Source organism: Hippichthys cyanospilos, chromosome 2, assembly GCF_059441005.1.
Source record: "Hippichthys cyanospilos isolate Australia breed blue-spotted pipefish chromosome 2, RoL_Hcya_1.0, whole genome shotgun sequence".
Taxonomy (NCBI): Eukaryota; Metazoa; Chordata; class Actinopteri; order Syngnathiformes; family Syngnathidae; genus Hippichthys; species Hippichthys cyanospilos.
Window position 1 is genome coordinate 8144601 of NC_142370.1, and position 17832 is coordinate 8162432.

Below are 17832 nucleotides of genomic sequence, written 5' to 3' on the forward strand. Positions count from 1 at the left end.
TGCAAAATAATGCTCATCATTTCAATTGCTGTGTTGCTTTACTTGTAGACCACCTGAGCTACCCAAACCTTAGTAACCAAAACACTACATGGACAGAAGTACTGGTACAATTATTCATTAAATTAATAATATGGTAAAATAGGTTTAAATATTTATCACTGTGCACCAAAAATGAAAATAGTGAAACTTGATCAACTGGTCAACTTAACTCCCACTCGCCGTGCATGGTCATGAAACTTGTGCTGCGCGGCGCAGTCGCGATTGACGTACAAACCGGAAACTCACTCTTCTGCACACAAGACACAAACCGACATCCAAAATGTGATTTTGAATGAAGTTTTCCTCCGTTGCTTTCCGTAGTTAAAAAAAAAAAAGTCAGAGTAGCACTCTCCATGTAATATAAATAGAACACGTTTAGTACGACCTTATTAAAATTCATAGTAGGTTTTCAAAATGAATAATGGTCTAAATATTATACATTGTCACTTCAAAATCTTGTCAAATGTTTGTGTATAATCGGTCAAACGTCCGTATTTGTCTGTTGAGTGTATGTTTTGTAGTGCACCGACCTCTCACTCATCCCTAGTCTCCACTCTGAATGTTAAAAGCTTCACTTGTACAGCTTGATGGAATCTTTGTTGAGTGGAAACTCAGTGGCATGATTTCTGTTACCGATCGGAAAAAAAGCGGTGACCTTTCCTGTCCTCTTCCTCTTTTTCCACTTGAACTGCCCGTAGCTCCCTCAAGCACAAAAGGTAAATACAAAGACTCTGAGGTTGTTGTTGTGTTGCGATGTGTTGTGTTGAGGCCTGCGTGGTCATGTGTGTGATTTTTGCTCTCAGATTCCACAATAATGGGACTGTTTAGTTAGGTGAAACAACTTTTCACATTACGTGCGACTCTGCGACTCTTCTTCAGGCTGTGGTTTCAAAGCATTTCTTGTGGTTGTCGTTGGTAGTGTCTCTCTTGCACGTTTTCTCACCAAGCATTTATGCAAATGCTTAACTTTCATTCATCAGTGGACATGCAGCGTCAGCCATGCATGACACAATCATGAAGACTCGCAGTGGCAAGGTTTTTAATTTTTTATTGTCCATTTCTTTTAAGTGTATACAAGCCTGTTGTGAAATCAAATTTTACTTTCATATTTTCAACGAAAATTCGTTGGCCCGTGATGAGTCATGGGATGGTTTGTGCTTATGATTTTGTATCTTTGAACCATTTCACCGAGAATTAATTCTCATGAGGAGCTAGACACCTAGCAGAAAACACAAATACAGTATTGTCGAGAATTGCAGTTGTGTATAAATCTACAGTATTTATTAGCAGGCTATCTACACAACGCAGCTCCAGCCATGATTATTTTTTTTTAATACACATTTAAAACAGACAAATTAATTGAGATCAATTTAGCTCTAGTTGAGTCTGCCAAGACCAAACAGTCTTGTTGGTAGTGTAAATTAAATTAGTTATGCGAAATGCATCTTTTCCGCCATACAAAATGCTCAACATCCACATATTGCAGGTCGCAGTCTCCACTTTCCACGTTAAAATATTTCAATTTTATCAGTTGTTATCACTGTCGCATCATGATGAAAAAATTTTACAGATGAATGATACTTATATGCTTTTATATGTGCTTTTTTTTAATATTCTGGTTATCAGAAATGTCGGGAAATAATAATTAAGTAATTTGAATATTAATGAATAAATACTTGTTTTTTAATGATTTAAAATAAGAACAACAATTCCATTGTTTAAAAATAATAAAATATGTAACGATACAATTTAAATAAAAAAAACGGTCAAGAGGAAAAATACCAAAATATGAAAATATCCAAGCGTAAAACACTTTTGTGCTCCTGGCACAAAACTGACATCACATCATAGCTTCTGCAAAAGTGCTTGCATCTTGATTCTTTTTAAAATATCATTTTATTTTATTAATATAATGAGTGCTTTTTTATATTGACAATACTCAGGTTTCTATGGCAATACATATTGATATTGAAATATTGCCCTAAGACATCCCTAGAAATGGGCTCACGCAAGCCTGCTTTCAGTATGGCACCCCATTACTGTGCTCAGTCTCCAAGGAAACAAATATCACCTCATTCAAAAGCACTTGCATTTGTCACATGGACCAAAATTACAAGGTGTGCCCTGTGCCATTAACCTTAGACCGTGAGTGTGTATCTGTGCTTTCAGAGGGTTGTTGCAATCTGTGTTTGTGTCTTGAAGATTTTTTTTTCCACCCACTGCTTCTCAGAAAAAGGTGTAGTAGAGTCAACAGTATATTGAACATTTCTACAGTATTTAAGAGCTTTGGGATGAAAAAATGTTCTAGGTAACAGGTGACATTCTAGAATTTTGGCAGCGTGGTGATGGAATGCATTAAAGGTAGGGTCTGATCTTAACCATCTGCGATCATATGTGTTGCATTCTGTACATATGGGAGGATTCCTGTATTTTTATGTTTACCCGATGCCTACAGACATAACAAATCAACAACAACAACATAACACATCGCCAATGTGCATACATTGGTCAATTTCAAATTAAATATACCAAATAATACATGGATGTCAGTGCAATAGCCTAACCAAGCTTTGATTTCTACGCTTTTCCTCGGAATAGTGATTGCGTTCTGATGTCCCTGATTTTCTGCTCCGGAGAGGTGACGGGTGTTGACTGTTGTTCATTTCTGAGGGAAATGTATCGATCCCCACTTTTAAGCATCAAAAGATGGTGCTTCAGATGCTTTGATGCAATACAAGTTGATGTAAATCACAATCTCCATGCAGCTCCTTCCAAGCCCGAATTCCACAAAACAAATTAGCATTCAAGCACAAAATGGGGCGCCGGTGAATGAGATGTTCACCAACTGCTGATGAGAATACACAATATGTCCTAGCCCATGTGTTTACCTACCGGTGATATATGTTCCAATATACGACACCTGAAAGCTTGGAAATATTTGTTTTTATTTTTAGATGAGGTCCTACTCATTCCCCGTCCTTTGATCGATAACCATTTTTCCAGCAGCAAGGTAGTCCGTTGTTCCAGCACTAATACTTAGTTGTATTTTTTTATCCCTTTGATGTCCAATACTGTGTCCGCATGCGCTATTACCATCTGTCAAAGCTCAGGTCACTGCCTTCTTTTCGCTCAGTATCTGACGCAGACAGGATGGATACGAGCAGTTTCCTGTCATTACCGGTTATTGCCGGTGGTAAAATAGAGGTGGTGTTTTGAGGATGTGCAATCTGTTCTATAACACAATAATTGGAAACTGATTGCTGCTGCAGAAACGGACACGCAATAACTGGATCGATATCGTCCTTCTCATCATAATCACTCCGGCATCATGAAAATGTAGCAGGAAAATGCAACTCTGAGGTCTGATTACAAGTAATCAAACATTTTCACACATACCAGGACAAAAAGTCTCTCTCAAAAGAATCTTTGAATGTACATGAATTTGACGCTGCAAAATGTATCCGATAACTCAAGTCATTCTGATTATGTATACAAGCATGTCCAGCTTTCATCAAAAAATTGAAGTCACAACCGTAGACAGGCAGGCCGTGGAAAGATAAATATCTTAATTATTCCAGCAGTCTTGTGGGGGGAAAAGATACACACATCCTAACTAGAAGCTCTGCCTTTGGATAATCTTTTTCTGAAGCAGATCAAAGACAGGCTGTGATTGAACATGTTTTAAGTCAAATAAGGAACATGAATAAAACATGTCATCTAAGTCGGTTGTACGCTGAAGAAGATAATTGAGTAGGACTGAGTAGCTTCACTTTTACTCACAGGTTTGCCATTTGGAGAATAACAAGCAACATCTTTTTCTGTCACACTCACTAAATATCTCTTTAGCTGGATGACGGTCAAGGTCCAGTGCTGATGACTACCGTGGCGATGCCAGTGTTCAGCACCAAGAATGAGACTGTAAGTATCCGTGCTAGTATTTTCTTTATGACTCTCCTGGCAGCTTACTGCCTGTCCCAGATTTTACTGACTGATTGATCTTTCAGGCCCACTCAAATGTTGAATTCTATGAATGTTAAAAAGAGTTCTTGGCCTTTATAATCTTGTCAGAAAATCACTTTCAAGACTATTTTCAAAAATTGGCCCTTTTTGCATTAGTCTACCACAGGGGTCCGGCTGCCTTTAATATTCAAAGGACCATTTTGATTAAAAAAAACAACGAAAAAACAAGAAAAAAAGGACTGGGAGCAACAAAACCATCCAAACGGCATCTGTTTATGTACCATATTCCACAGAGTACAAATCGTGTTTTTTCCCCTCATTTTCAACCCACATTTTAGAGGGCTCGACTTATAACCGCATAACTCAAAACAGACCTTTTTTTCCACATATTTGTGGTTGAATAACATTAATTTCAGTGCAAAATAAAATGTCATTCACAAGGCTTAAAATGATTCTATATACCTCTAATTTGATATAGTATGCATTCCTTTTAGAGTGTTTGCACAGAACATAGCTAAAATGCACTTTTGGCATGCGTCGCCTAATTGCCTCTTTGTTGTCAATAACAAGGCTGCGTGGATCATTTTTTCGGTGGATGCATAACAAAAATGTAGAAAAACACCCATTTAATGTAAAGGTGTTTGACGGATACTGACCGAATACCTAAAGTAATATTTTTTTTTTGATCTTACAACACTTGGCTAGAGTTTTCATGTTTGAAAATGAAAATGCAAATGTTAACTTTTTGTATTTCATCTTGTCATTTTAAGCGGAACCATGGCATTTTACTGGGAGTGGTCGGGACAGATGTCCCAGTTTCAGAGCTACTGAAGACTATTCCTAAATACAAGGTATTAAGAGCTATTATTATTGTTCCCAATTACCTTTACAATTATCGACTTGTCGTTGACATGGCTGCCGTAATTGAAATAGCAAACTGTGGTGAAGATGAAAAAGAAGGGTTTCATGAGGCTTGATACGTATTATTCCCGATGTCTTGCTCGTGTGTTAACTTGACAGGTAACGAGAGGTGGCACGTGACAAGTTGGGTTGAACCATTCTAGTACGGGGGAGAATCTGGCTTTTAAAAATAATAAAATTGAATAAACAACTGAACACACAAAAAAATTATCAACTTGTACTTTCCTGAAATATTTTATCAACTCAATAATTATTTTTAACGAATGTTTGCATGTTTGTTTGTTTTATTTAAAATCTCCAAACATTTTACTTTGCTAATTTTAGGCACTTAATCAATAATGTATCTGTTTGTTGCCTGTCTGTCTTTTCTCTTAGTTGGGCATTCACGGCTATGCTTTTGCAATTACCAACAACGGCTACATTCTCACCCACCCAGATCTGCGCCCACTTGTGAGTACTTGTAGATGATCAGGAGTGATGCTAACAAGTGAACTTATTTTGGAGGGTATTTTTAGCCACTTAAATGTTGCACAGCTTAGTGTTGAAACATATGTCTTCATTATGATACAGGACATTGGTTTATTTGTAAATAGGCGAGCACGAATGCTAAGTTTTGGCATTGGGCCGATACCGCTTTCAAGGTATCAATGCTCGCAATAGATGCTGATATCAGTGTTGCATGCCTTCTTGGAGCAATTTTACAAACATTAATTATTTCATGACATTTTAAGCAAAGTGCTATATTGGAATAGGTAGGTCTTTCTTTGAAAACTTTATATGTTAAATATTGTTTTTTCCACTACCTTACACTCCCTTTCACCTATTAATTGACGTTTTTGCCATTCGAATACCCACACAATTTCCACTTTTTTCAGTTTTTCCCTTGCATCTTCTACATTCTTTGGCCCATTCAACCAGTTCCAACTTTGTACTATTCACATTTCTTCACAGATTCAACCCATTCAAACATTCAACGTCATTCCACCATTTCAACGCCTCTCCCTTCAGCCCTTACGCGTTCACACGCAATTTCTTCAGAAATCGCACATTCTCTAGAATCTAGAGTCTAGACAGTGTTGGGTTCACTCGATATATGTGGGTTCTTGTCAGGTAACAAAAAATTGTCATAATTTTTTTTTTCATAAATTTTCATCATAATTTTTCATACCACAATGTCCCTGGGCAGAGACATTTGCATTTGCTTAGTAAATATGGGCTTATGACTTTTGTAGAAGTCACATTATTTCACTGCAAAGATATAATGGCCGAATGGTTACGAATGGCTTTTGTGCTAACTAAAGAAGAGGAATGCATGCGTAGAGGGAAGCTGCTGGATAAAATAGCAGGATGAAATTGAAATGGAGGGATGGGTTTGACATGAGAAAAGATGAGGAGGAGGACGTGAAGCGAAAATAGTCTGTCAGACAGACCAACAGATGGTTTAATAGTGGTTTTATTAAAGATGTTAATGAGTAGTGCTAATGAAGGTTGGGAGGCTATCTTGGCTGATAGAACACAGATGCGACTTTTTTTTCCGTGCTTGCAGTCCAGCTCCACAAAGACATGTTGACACAAAGATGAAAAAAAAACAAAACAACAAAATGCGTTTTGGTAAGCTGTTGGCCCACCCAACACATTTGCACCACATTTGCACTATGCATGAAAAAAGTTGGACTAACTTTTATGTTGATGATGTTAATAAGCACAAGCATTAAAGTAGCCAATAGCGTTAGTTTGTTGAATTGCCTATATCAAAACCTTATTTAAGTTTGTTGCATTGAAATAAATTTCACCTAAGGTTTTTTTTTTTAATAGTAGGTTGACTAAATGCCCCAGTTTACAGTAATTGTCTTGACAGTTACAGTAAGATTTCCTGCTTTTATATAGGACACGTCCCGATATCTTTTTTTTTTTAGTCAGTAATCCAATTAATATGCCCATAAGTATGTCAATCTCACGGTTGTGATTCATACAATAAACCAATTCAAAATGAATTCAAACTGTTCTACTTTCACATTCACGTTGGGACATACCAGATTAGAATTACAGGGTGATTGAAAAGAAAGTCCCTATTATAGTTTTATTATATGGTCTACTATTTTATCATCATTATGAGTGTGTGTATGTTCGTTGATCTATGGCAATTACATTTATGTTCCATTTTTCTTATCAGAATGTTTTTTTTTAATTTGAAATTCTACAAAAGTGTCTGGACACTTCTAAATTTCAAACAAAAATATCTATCTGAAAAGAAAACGAGCAACAAGTATAGTTGATGTTATTTCCATATGTCATGGAATACACACACACAAGACATTTGACAAAAATATTTGATTTCATTTACAGAATTGAATGAATAAACAGAAATTTCATCGAAATCAAGAAACCCAAAAGAGCAAAACACATTGAGTACAACTACATGTTCAAAGGACTAAGAAAATGTTCCACTTATCTTATTATAAGGAAGCTTATAAGAATTTTTTCTTTTCAAGCACCCTGTTCGTCTTGCTTCTGCATCTAAGAATCATGGGAAATGGCATCAGGCCATAGCAAGATGTTTCTGGCTATGTGTTTCTAATGTGGGTAAGTGTGGTATGTTGTGCTGATTGATTTTGAGTTTTATTAACAGGGATTTGCAAAACAATGAAAACAGTTTTCATTCAACAAATGTACTCACTCTCACAGATAACTGAATGTTACGTTGATAGCTACGTTAATTTTCTACCATGAGCAGGTTGCAGGGGTACCTGGAAATTGTTTTTAATTATTAGACAAAACCCCAATTAGAACAAGTCCCCGGGGAGAGGGCTACGAATTTCACGAAATTGGCGCAACACTGGGATCCAGCAAAAAAGGTTGGATCGTGATTGACTTAATTAAGTGTGATTGTCCAAGTTAGCATTTAGTTTTACTTAAAGTAAAAACAACCAATTGAATATCCTGCACATTTTATTTTGTGCTAATGTGTATTGTCCCGATTTTACAGTTTGAAAACCTGGTTACTTTTTAATTTAAGGCATTTAGCTTTGTATATCTCTTTTTCTTCTGCCTGCCCAGTATGGTGACGGCAAAAAGCGAAGAAAGCCAAACTACAGCAGCGTGGATCTGTCCGAGGTGGAATGGGAGGACAAGGACGACACGGTGATACTCTTGTTATTTTTTGCCTTTCTGCACCCAATGCTGGATTCTCAGTATCGTTTCTGCGCTTGCAGCTGAGGAACGCTATGGTCAACAGGAAGACAGGGACCTTCTCAATGGAAGTGAAAAAGAGCATCGACAAAGGGGTGAGCAGGTCCCCCCCTTTTGAAGATGGACAACATGCAAACAAAAGCACTTTTTTGAAACGCTGCACTCAGCAGGGGAAGAGAACTTTGCCAAGAGGTTATACAACGATGTACAACATAGACTGGGGAATTTGTGACTGATTGGGTTTATTCTGCATGCACCAGTGCGTCTGCCTCAGTGCGTGAGCCCCTTATCTCCGACATGCACATGTTGCTGAATACAAGGGAGACAGCGGCATGATGTGTCTTTTGGAGAAATACACGCACGCAAGTGTGTGTGCATTTGTGCGTGTGTGAGTCTTTTGCGTTGCCATTTTAAAGCTTTGTGGAAAGCGTTATACTTTCAGATGATTAATAAGCATTCAATATGCAAATCAGCATCTCCAAATACAGTACACACAGTCAAGCACGCAACACTCATCCAAAGTGACAGTATTGTTGGAAAAAAAAGAAGAAAAAAAAAACTGTCAACAGTGCGTTGCCATTGTATGCCACAGGCAAGTATTCTTATCACCGCTAGATGGAGCCATGCTACAGCAAATCACAACGAATACAGTCAACTGCAGTCTATCAGTGCTTGACTGAACACTTTTTCTTCCAGAGGCGAGTCCTGGTGTTGCACAATGATTACTACTACACAGATATCCAGGGTACTCCTTTCAGGTGAGAAACATTGACATATTTTGATTTTGTATTGTGATGATTCAAAAGACTTTTTTTTTCCCATTGCTAGTCTGGGAGTAGCGCTTTCCAGGGGCCACGGCAAGTTCTTTTTCACAGGGAATGTTACGGTGGAAGAAGGTATGACATACACAGCAAAGGTATAATGTATGCATGCAGGGGATATTAAAAGTCTTCACACCTCTTTTCAAACAATATAAAAGATGGATCAGGATAATCCATTGCAATTGTTTTCCACTATTAATTTGAATTTTGTAATCATATACGACTGTTTTTGACTGAAGCTATTCAAGTATAATAATGTCAGTTCATCAAACTACAACCTATTCAGCTCAATCGGGAAAAAAAAATAAACATTCATGAGGAAAAGAACAAACATAATGTAAGAGATTAATGTGTTTGCACTAGGCTTTCTAACTATGGTCACAAATAATAAAAGTGCCAATAATTTATGGATTCAAAATAAGGCTCAGAATTTTTATCTATGTATTTATTTTTAGTCGGGTTGGAATTTTGAAATAGCATTTAAGCTTTTAAGGTAGGTTTCAAATGTGGAGTTAGGGTTTCAAAGTAGAACTAGGGCTTAAAAGCAGCTTTAGGCTTTCAAACTAGGGGTTCAAAGTAGGATTCATATTTCAAAGTAGGAGTTGCATGTCAAATTAAGGTAGCGAAGTAGGGTTACAGTTTCAAATAGGGCTGTGCGATTATGGCCAAAATAATAATCACGATAATTATGGTCAATATTGAAGTCACGATTATTCAACACGATTATTCATGATGTTGTGTTAAACATGTCTCTTTATTGCCCTTTTTTAACAACCAGTATATAAACAAGGATTCAAGGCTTGATACTTGCAAATAATAGTGATGAACTAAAATAAATGAAGTAAATAATGATTATGGCAAAAAAACGGTGCAACGATATTAAGGATATTAAATTAGGGTTTCAAAGTAGAGTTGGGGTTTTAAAGTCAAATTTCAAACGAGGGTTGTTTTTACAAATTAGGGTTTCACAGTAGGGTAAAGCTTTCAGGATTACAAAGCGGGGTTAGGATTTCAAAGTAAGGTTTCAAAGCAAGATTAGTATTTCCACGTAGGGGTTATAGATCAAAGTCTGGTTGAGGTTTCAAAGTCAGCTTCATTCAAGCTTCATTTGAAGAAAATCATTAATTGAAGCAAAATCCTTATTCAGTCTTCTTCTGCCATCTTTCAGCCCTACTTCTGAGCATAGCACCACACACGTTGAAGAAGTAAATGTAACTTGAAACCACATCGCTTGACGGAAAGTTGAATATTTCGAGAGTGGCTCTTTAGATGTGTTGACTATATCTTGATTGATGCCTTTGTCAAGCGCAGCGTCTAACTCGCATATCCAGCCTCATGGATGTAAATATTCATGTCACGGTGGTCTGTTTGGAACTCCAAACATATCCATCATTGGGAGGGCTCTGAGCATGATCCAATCGGATCTGCCAAAACCACACACAAAATACATTTTTCACACATGTGGCTTGAGCGGCTTCTCCAATGTAACTTCATGCTTCTTCATGTTTTGTTTTGAAATAGGCCTTCATGACTTAGAGCATCCTGATGTCGCCCTTGCAGATGAATGGTATGACAACGAAGTCTTTAAGATTCTTTTAGATATTTCAGTCAACATTTTGAAGGAAACTGCATATAAATCCTCAATCAGGAGATTTTTTTTTGACATAAAGCTTTTGCTTTGAATTATAATACATTTACAAGCTCCAAGCAATATAGAAATTAAGGTAAAATGTGACAAATACACTGTAAAATGTTACTTATTCTGAATGAAAAATTCAGTTTTAAACAGAAATTCAATCACATTGCAAACAGGGGTCTATACATTTTGTACAAAGCTGTATATAATTTGTATAGAACATATTACAAAGAAACATTTCTAACTGACTTTTAAACATGATTCATGCAACGCAATTTCTAAAACTATTAACAACTGCAAAACCACTCACAAGTTCTTTGGCTAAAAGGCCAAACACTGCTTTGCACAGAGTCATTTTGAAACACACAAAGGAAAGTTTGAACACAAAATATTGCTTTACACACGATTTCCAAATGATCAAAATAATCCTTGCAAACTTCCAATTATTTATGGCTTTTACTTATAGGGTCCTGTCAACTGTCTGGCCACAGGAGAAAATAGCTGTAGGTCATTAGTTCACTTTGCAAACAACCTGACTGCTATAAATCAGCCACAAGTAAGCTGTCAGTGTGGAGTACATTGGGGGAGCAGGAAGAGTGAGTCAAGTGAGAATTAGATGAGGCCAAGCAAGAAAATGTGGAGGTGAATAAGCAAAAGGGAGAATAGGAATAGGAAATTACTGATGACATCTGAGCAGAGACGTTGTGGCCATCAGGAATTTCAGCAAAATGCACTCAAATAAAACTGTTTTCTCTTTGTGTTGTTGTGTTCGCAGTACATCCTGTGAACATCTTGAATAAAAACACTTGAAATATGGACGCCTATGTGCTTGTAGAACTATGACAGTCGAGCTTGGCAATAGACAGATGTTTTTCATTCTTTCAATCAGTGTTGTGTTGGCACATTGTGTTCTTACTAATATAATGCTTTGTGTTAGTTGTTTCATACAAAAATACTAGTTTTACAAGTGTTTGAGGAGGTAAGCAAAACTTACTTTATTTTGTTATGTTTTGCAACTTTGGTCAGTGGTTTCCTTTTTTAGTGTGAAAGGTTTGGCAACAATAGATAGTAGTTTAAAAACAAAAGTGCTGAAGCAACCGGAAAAAAACCAAAACAAAAAAAGTGTCATTTTTGGGTTCAGTTGATTTTTCTTTGTGAATGTGATTGTGAAACTGCTCCATGTGGAAAACTTCTGTCATCAATTATTATTTGGCGCCAAGTGAATAACATGTTTTCGTTTCCTGGAGTGGGGTCAATTATTTGTCTGTTTTATAATAGGACATACTGCAATACAGATGAGCACCCAGAGCACCGCTACCTGACTCAGATCGAGGCAATTAAGCGCTACCTCAGTGGCCAGGAGCCCCAACTACAATGTTTGTAAAATTCAACAACAATAGATTTTAAATTGTAATATTGTCACCTTACACCTAGATCCTGCTTTTTCTCATAGGTGATAAAGAGTTGGTGCAAGAGGTGCTTTTTGATGCAGTGGTAACTGCCCCACTAGAGGCTTACTGGACCAGTTTGGTGCTCAATAAGTCTGAGTATGCCACACACATGCACGCGTTAAACAAGATTGTACTATGCAGAGTTGGACAACTTACTTTTTTTTTTTTGCTGAAATGAAATACATGATGAAATACACCATCATGTTTATTAACCCACGTTTGGGTAATGCAAGGGACAAGAGTGCAGTTTACAACCATGTCCACTGGATGGCATTATCATGCTTTACATGACACTCATTTGCTGGATGTCGCTTCTCATTTAGAACTGTCTGCCCTACAACTATAGAAGGTTGCCATTAACATCTGTCTTGACTAAATTTCATCCGTCACATACCCTACAAGTAAAACAAAGTATTGCTGAATTTGAATTTACTAAAAAAATTAATATTTATTTAGGGAACGTCTATCTTTAAAAACCTCTATCTAGCATTTCCTGGTCAAGACTCAATGACGGATCTATGACGGACATCTGAAGTAATGTCTGTCCTGACGATTACAACCGCGGATGAAAATTTTGCTAAATATTTGCTAAATACTGTATTTGAAAACACAGGAACTCGGACAAAGGAGTCGAGATTGCCTATCTTGGCACAAGGACCGGCCTGTCCAGAATCAACCTCTTTGTTGTGCCTGACAAGCTGACTAGTCAGTAAGTAAAATAATATATAATAATAATATATATATATATATATATATATATATATATATATATATATATATATATATATATATATATATATATATATATATATATATATATGCGGCAAATGATAGGAATCAGCATACATAGTGTACATAATATTTAATTTGTCCAGTGAGTTAATATTGCGTAATTCCCGTCTGTTTCAAGAGATTTCCTCACTGCTGAGGACAAAGAAGGTGTCTTCAATGCCGATCACTTCCCCCTGTGGTACAAAAGGGCAGCAGAACAAGTTCCGGGCACCTTTGTCTATTCCCTGCCCTTCAATACAGGTTAGTGAATGATAGCGCTGCAACTTTTGTCTGCAAAGCATGGATGTTTCGAGCCCATTTAGGGGGATGCTCAAGCACCCTTATAGTGAATTCCAGCACTCTTCCGGCATTTTCATGGTGTATTTATCTGGCTTAAAACAAGATCTTGAAATATATAGTGAAAATTATTTGCGTTGTTTTATGTTCATTTATAATTTTATCCCTCTTCTGCTGTAAGCTTTATTGATTAGTTACATACAAGCCCCAAAAGTGTTCTGCTTCTCTTTCCTCAATATGGGAATAAAATTGCATGAAAATAAAACTGTGAAATTCATCTTGATTTGGGTGTCATACAAAGAGCTTGAAAATGAAGAGGACAAGGCAACTTTCTACATTCTTATTCTTCACACACATATTTGGTCCTCTATTACAGTGTATCTCAAATAGGAGATTTTAATAGGGTATCTCCAGCTGACACAAAATGTAATTGAATGTTTTTCCGTGACTGGAGCATTATATATTTCTTTTAAATTTCAGAACGCATTAAATGGCACATGAAGTAACCATACATTATCTGTAGCCGCTTATCCTCATTCTCACAGTCCTCGGGCAGTAGGCGGGGGACACCCTGGACTGGTTGCCAGCCAATCACAGGGCACACAGAGACGAATTACCATTCACGCACCCAATCGCATGTTTTTGGAATGTGGGAGAAGGCTGGAATGCCAGGAGAGAACTCACACAGGCACGGGGAGAACATGCAAACTCAGGCCGGAGCCAGCTGGATTTGAACTCAGGACTCTGAACTGAAATGTGTGTGCGTAGCACTCATCCACTGAGCCACCCACATGAAACAACTATTCTAAATTGTGTTCTAGTGACTTTTTTGCATTAGTGACACAATTTTCGCACATAGATGAGACAGAAATAAAACAGATGATGTTACGCGATCCATCTTCTGGAGTTGCTCAATAAAATTAAGATGCCACCACAAATATAGTTCCAAAATGTAATAAATCAAACTTGAATGGCACAACACTGTTTTAAGTTTGATTTATTACTTTTTTTTTCATCTAAAAAATGCTTTGTGCTGTTTAGGGGGTATTTTACTGGGGGGAAAAAATTCACAGAGAACCACTAAACTAAGGCTATTATCTGTCCCTCTCTCCATTCTTATTCATTACAGTTATCTGTTACACCCATGTGGACAGTTGTAATTGCTTTGGGATGAAATCAGATTCGTTAGGAATGAAGGCTATCACTCTGTTTTTAGACTCAATTATTCTATTGCTCATTTCATCAGTTAATCAACTAAATGGATAAACTTTCATCTAGAATAAAGTGTATTGCAAAACCATTTTATTTTTATTTCCACAATTACTCTATGAACAATCTAATGTTTATTTATTATTGTTTAATGGGAAAAAAAAAAACTAAAGAAAAATTAAGCAATGTGACACGAGAGAGAACAATGTTGTGCTTCCTAAACTTTTGGCTCTCACTCATTCACTGGTTCTGCCATTGCTCTCCAAAATCAAAGCAGATGTTTGTAAATGTCTCATTTGGATTAAACGCAAAAGATAATCTTCTTTCATGAAAAAAATAGAGAATAATTAAAGCTGAGAGGCTAAAATCAGAAGATTTGGACGACTTTGAGTTGAACAATAGCTGTAAACGATTATTCGATTCTTTAACTAGTTGTCGATTAATTTGATAAGTGTTCATTCATTGATTAATTTTGATAGCTCTATTAGTGAAAAGTCCATCCCTTTTCAAAGTGTCCTCGCTAGAAAACGTACACACACGCAAGAAACACACACAGAGTTAAAGAACAGCTCAGAATTTTTTTATTCCCCTTTTCTAAAGGAGGAACTTGTTTTTATCTTGCCTCAGCCCCGGTCTTTCCATTAGTCTCAGCTAGTACAAGTGATCCGAAAGCTTCTTATTTACTGGCAATGGCTCAAGTCGCCTTGGACTCACTCACTCATGGCAGGAAGCTGCAAGCCATGAAATAATACTCTTTGCCATTTATCTTCCGTGCATCTCTCGCCGATCGCTCTGTGGTCAGTTCAGAAATGAACGTTTTTTTTTTTTTTCTTTTTGAAATGATTCACGAGGTGTGTACTGTATGTGCTTGTAGGTTCAGAAAACAAGAGCGTGGTCTTAGCCAGCACGGCCATTCAGCTGCTGGATGAGAGGAAATCGCCCATAGCTGCGGGTAAGTAGAGGATGCCTTTTTTATCTCCACCATGCACTCTTAAATTGACAGTGGCTGCAGAATTCTCCTCTTCTAACAATTGTGCGTTTTGATCGCATACAATACTGATGCAATGTCCCCTACAAAAATACAATCAATACAAAACATTTCAATCAACAACCTGTAACTGTTTCGATTTTATTTTTCAACCATATTGAATATTTTGCCACATTAAAAAATATGGGCCTGCTTTTTACAAATAAATGAATGAAAAACTAAATTCTCCTTGTTTTTCAATTGTTTTTACCAAGTCACAGTGGCCTACAAACAGCAATTTCCGTCTACTTATTTTCAAAGAGTTGGTTCGTTGAGTCAACTCTGCAAGCACTAGTGATACCATATCACCAGTAGTCTTCTTGTCAAACTGCACCACATTCCCACGGGTTCTTGAGAAAACCACACACATATTATTCACAAATTGTCTTCAAAATGTGATTTCTCTTTTGAATTCATGTTTTCTACATTCCCAGATATGTTTGTATCCATCCATCCTTTGCTTATCCTCACTAAGGTTCAAGTTTTAAAAACTCGGACCATTATACCCGAAGTATTTTAATACATGGGGATTGTCTTGTTGTTTGTTGAAAAATGAAGTTCTATAGCCTTGCAATCCAGTTTTAACTGTCCACTTTCAAGCCTTTGACTCGTGTGAAACAATTTCACAAAACCAAAGTGCTTTTAGATATAATACACCCTTGTGATTTTTGAAGATATGGGGTTTTGAGGTGAAAAAAATGGGTGTTTTTGAGAAGTTATGTACACGTGTGTTTTGCACAGTAATCCATTTAGGCACACACGCAGATGCTCAAATGATTATCTATGCAGAAGAATCACAAGCCAAAACTGTATCTTGGCAGAGCGCAAGCATCGGCTCGGGAATAAGCATTGGTGAGACAAGGGAGGGAAGAGAGAAGGGCAAGAAAAGAGAAACATTTTCACGCTGCCTGACTGCGTTGACATGAGAGCAGTGCATTGTGGGTACTCTTAGGCCTGGGGGAAACCATTGGAGCAGAAGGACAGCGATGGGAGAGTCTGTGTGGTGCCACAGCTCTCTCGCACAAGCACGCAGATACTACATGGGAATCCTGGCTGGGCGGTAAACATGCGAGCCACCGTTTTATTTTTCTCAGGTTGCATCCTCGCGTCGGATGGGCGAAGTCGCAATCCAAGTGACTGTATTTCCTTCAACCAGGGGAAGCTACTATCGCAAAGGCTGCTGATGTACAGTAATGATGATCGCGGCTGTCAGATTGGGGGATGCCCATGAAAATGATTTTATGTAAGAGAGTCAGACGGGAGGGGATATGTAGGCTGGGATGCAAATTTAGCGTAGGCCGGTTAGGGCCAGTTTTCACTGGCCTGCGTTCCAATGAGCGGGAGACTTGTGAATACGCTACCAGACTAACTTGACAGGACAGGCTGATGACATCACACGCAACGGTACCCCATGGGCCGAATGCAGCCCCTCCCCCCGTGCCCCCCAGACATCACTTGAGTCACAACGTTGCCAGACGCACGCCCACACGCGCACACGTGAATGCCCGCGTAGCTGTGAGTGTGTGCGCGCGCGCGTATGTCACATTCCTGTGTGTGCCACGTGCAGTGGGTTTGCTGGCATAACGCACAGAGCCATGAATGTCAGGTCAGCCGTGAAGACCAAAAGCATCTGTGTATGTTTATTGTACATGCTTTAATAAGCTGCAATTCACTGCTGTTTTATGTTATAGCAACTATAAAAAGAAAATGACAAAAAGGGACGATTTTTTTGGGGTTTGTGTGTGTGATATGGTATTGGAACAACCTGTTTAAGTTATCAGAGCAACATTTCTATTACACGAGCTTCGTTTGGCTAGATTTTTGGAAAACATCTATCTATCTATCTATCTATCTATCTATCTATCTATCTATCTATCTATCTATCTATCTATCTATCATTCACTCATTCATTCATTCATTCATTCATTCATTCATTCATTTGTTTTCTGTCCTAAATGCAACATATCAACATAGCCAGAAACGGGGTAAGTAAACAGCAAGTGAAAGAATGTTTAAATGTTTTAGGCTAATAGGTTTAAATGAATATGACTAAATGAATATTTTTTTGTAAACAGCAAACAAAAAGACAATTTTCAGATCTTCGCCAAAGGATCTTTTGGCTATACTCATAGCACCTATGTCAGCTTGTCATACAAATCTCCAAACAGACAACAATGAAAGTTTCTATTGATGCCATTCTCTTCGTCGAGAGTATATGATGGACGGATTTTCCTGCCCTGGATTGTGTTAGGGACTTTATCATTTGCTGTTAGTTTGTTGTGCGGCCAAAATTCCAAATTTTTGCTTGTTTCAGATAATGGCCACCCGCTTACCGGTCAATACAAATACTGTACTGTCGTTGGTTAAAATATTTCCGTTTATTTTGTCGATTGTAGGAGCTCAGCATGACTCACAAACAACACATCAGCTGGCTGCTCAGTAAAAGTTTGCATGTGTTGTAATTTTCTGCAGCAGTACAATAATGGTCAACAATATATGTGTACCCGTAAA

At 37.6% G+C, this 17832-nt stretch overlaps 1 protein-coding gene across 3 annotated transcripts in view; it reads left to right on the forward strand.

Moving 5' to 3' along the window:
* Positions 1 to 17832, forward strand: part of LOC148427124 (voltage-dependent calcium channel subunit alpha-2/delta-3-like) — a 100920-nt gene that overhangs the window by 54858 nt on the left and 28230 nt on the right. For 2 of the 3 annotated variants that reach the window (XM_088402264.1, XM_088402278.1), the window contains exons 13-26: positions 738 to 755; positions 3886 to 3957; positions 4770 to 4850; positions 5296 to 5370; positions 7978 to 8061; positions 8133 to 8204; positions 8806 to 8867; positions 8938 to 9005; positions 10452 to 10497; positions 11845 to 11942; positions 12020 to 12113; positions 12631 to 12726; positions 12928 to 13049; positions 15169 to 15246. In XM_088402264.1, the coding sequence (XP_088258390.1) occupies positions 738 to 755; positions 3886 to 3957; positions 4770 to 4850; positions 5296 to 5370; positions 7978 to 8061; positions 8133 to 8204; positions 8806 to 8867; positions 8938 to 9005; positions 10452 to 10497; positions 11845 to 11942; positions 12020 to 12113; positions 12631 to 12726; positions 12928 to 13049; positions 15169 to 15246 (1066 nt within the window). The remainder of the gene's footprint in view (positions 1 to 737; positions 756 to 3885; positions 3958 to 4769; positions 4851 to 5295; positions 5371 to 7977; positions 8062 to 8132; positions 8205 to 8805; positions 8868 to 8937; positions 9006 to 10451; positions 10498 to 11844; positions 11943 to 12019; positions 12114 to 12630; positions 12727 to 12927; positions 13050 to 15168; positions 15247 to 17832) is intronic. The other variant, XM_088402269.1, reaches the window with a different exon arrangement.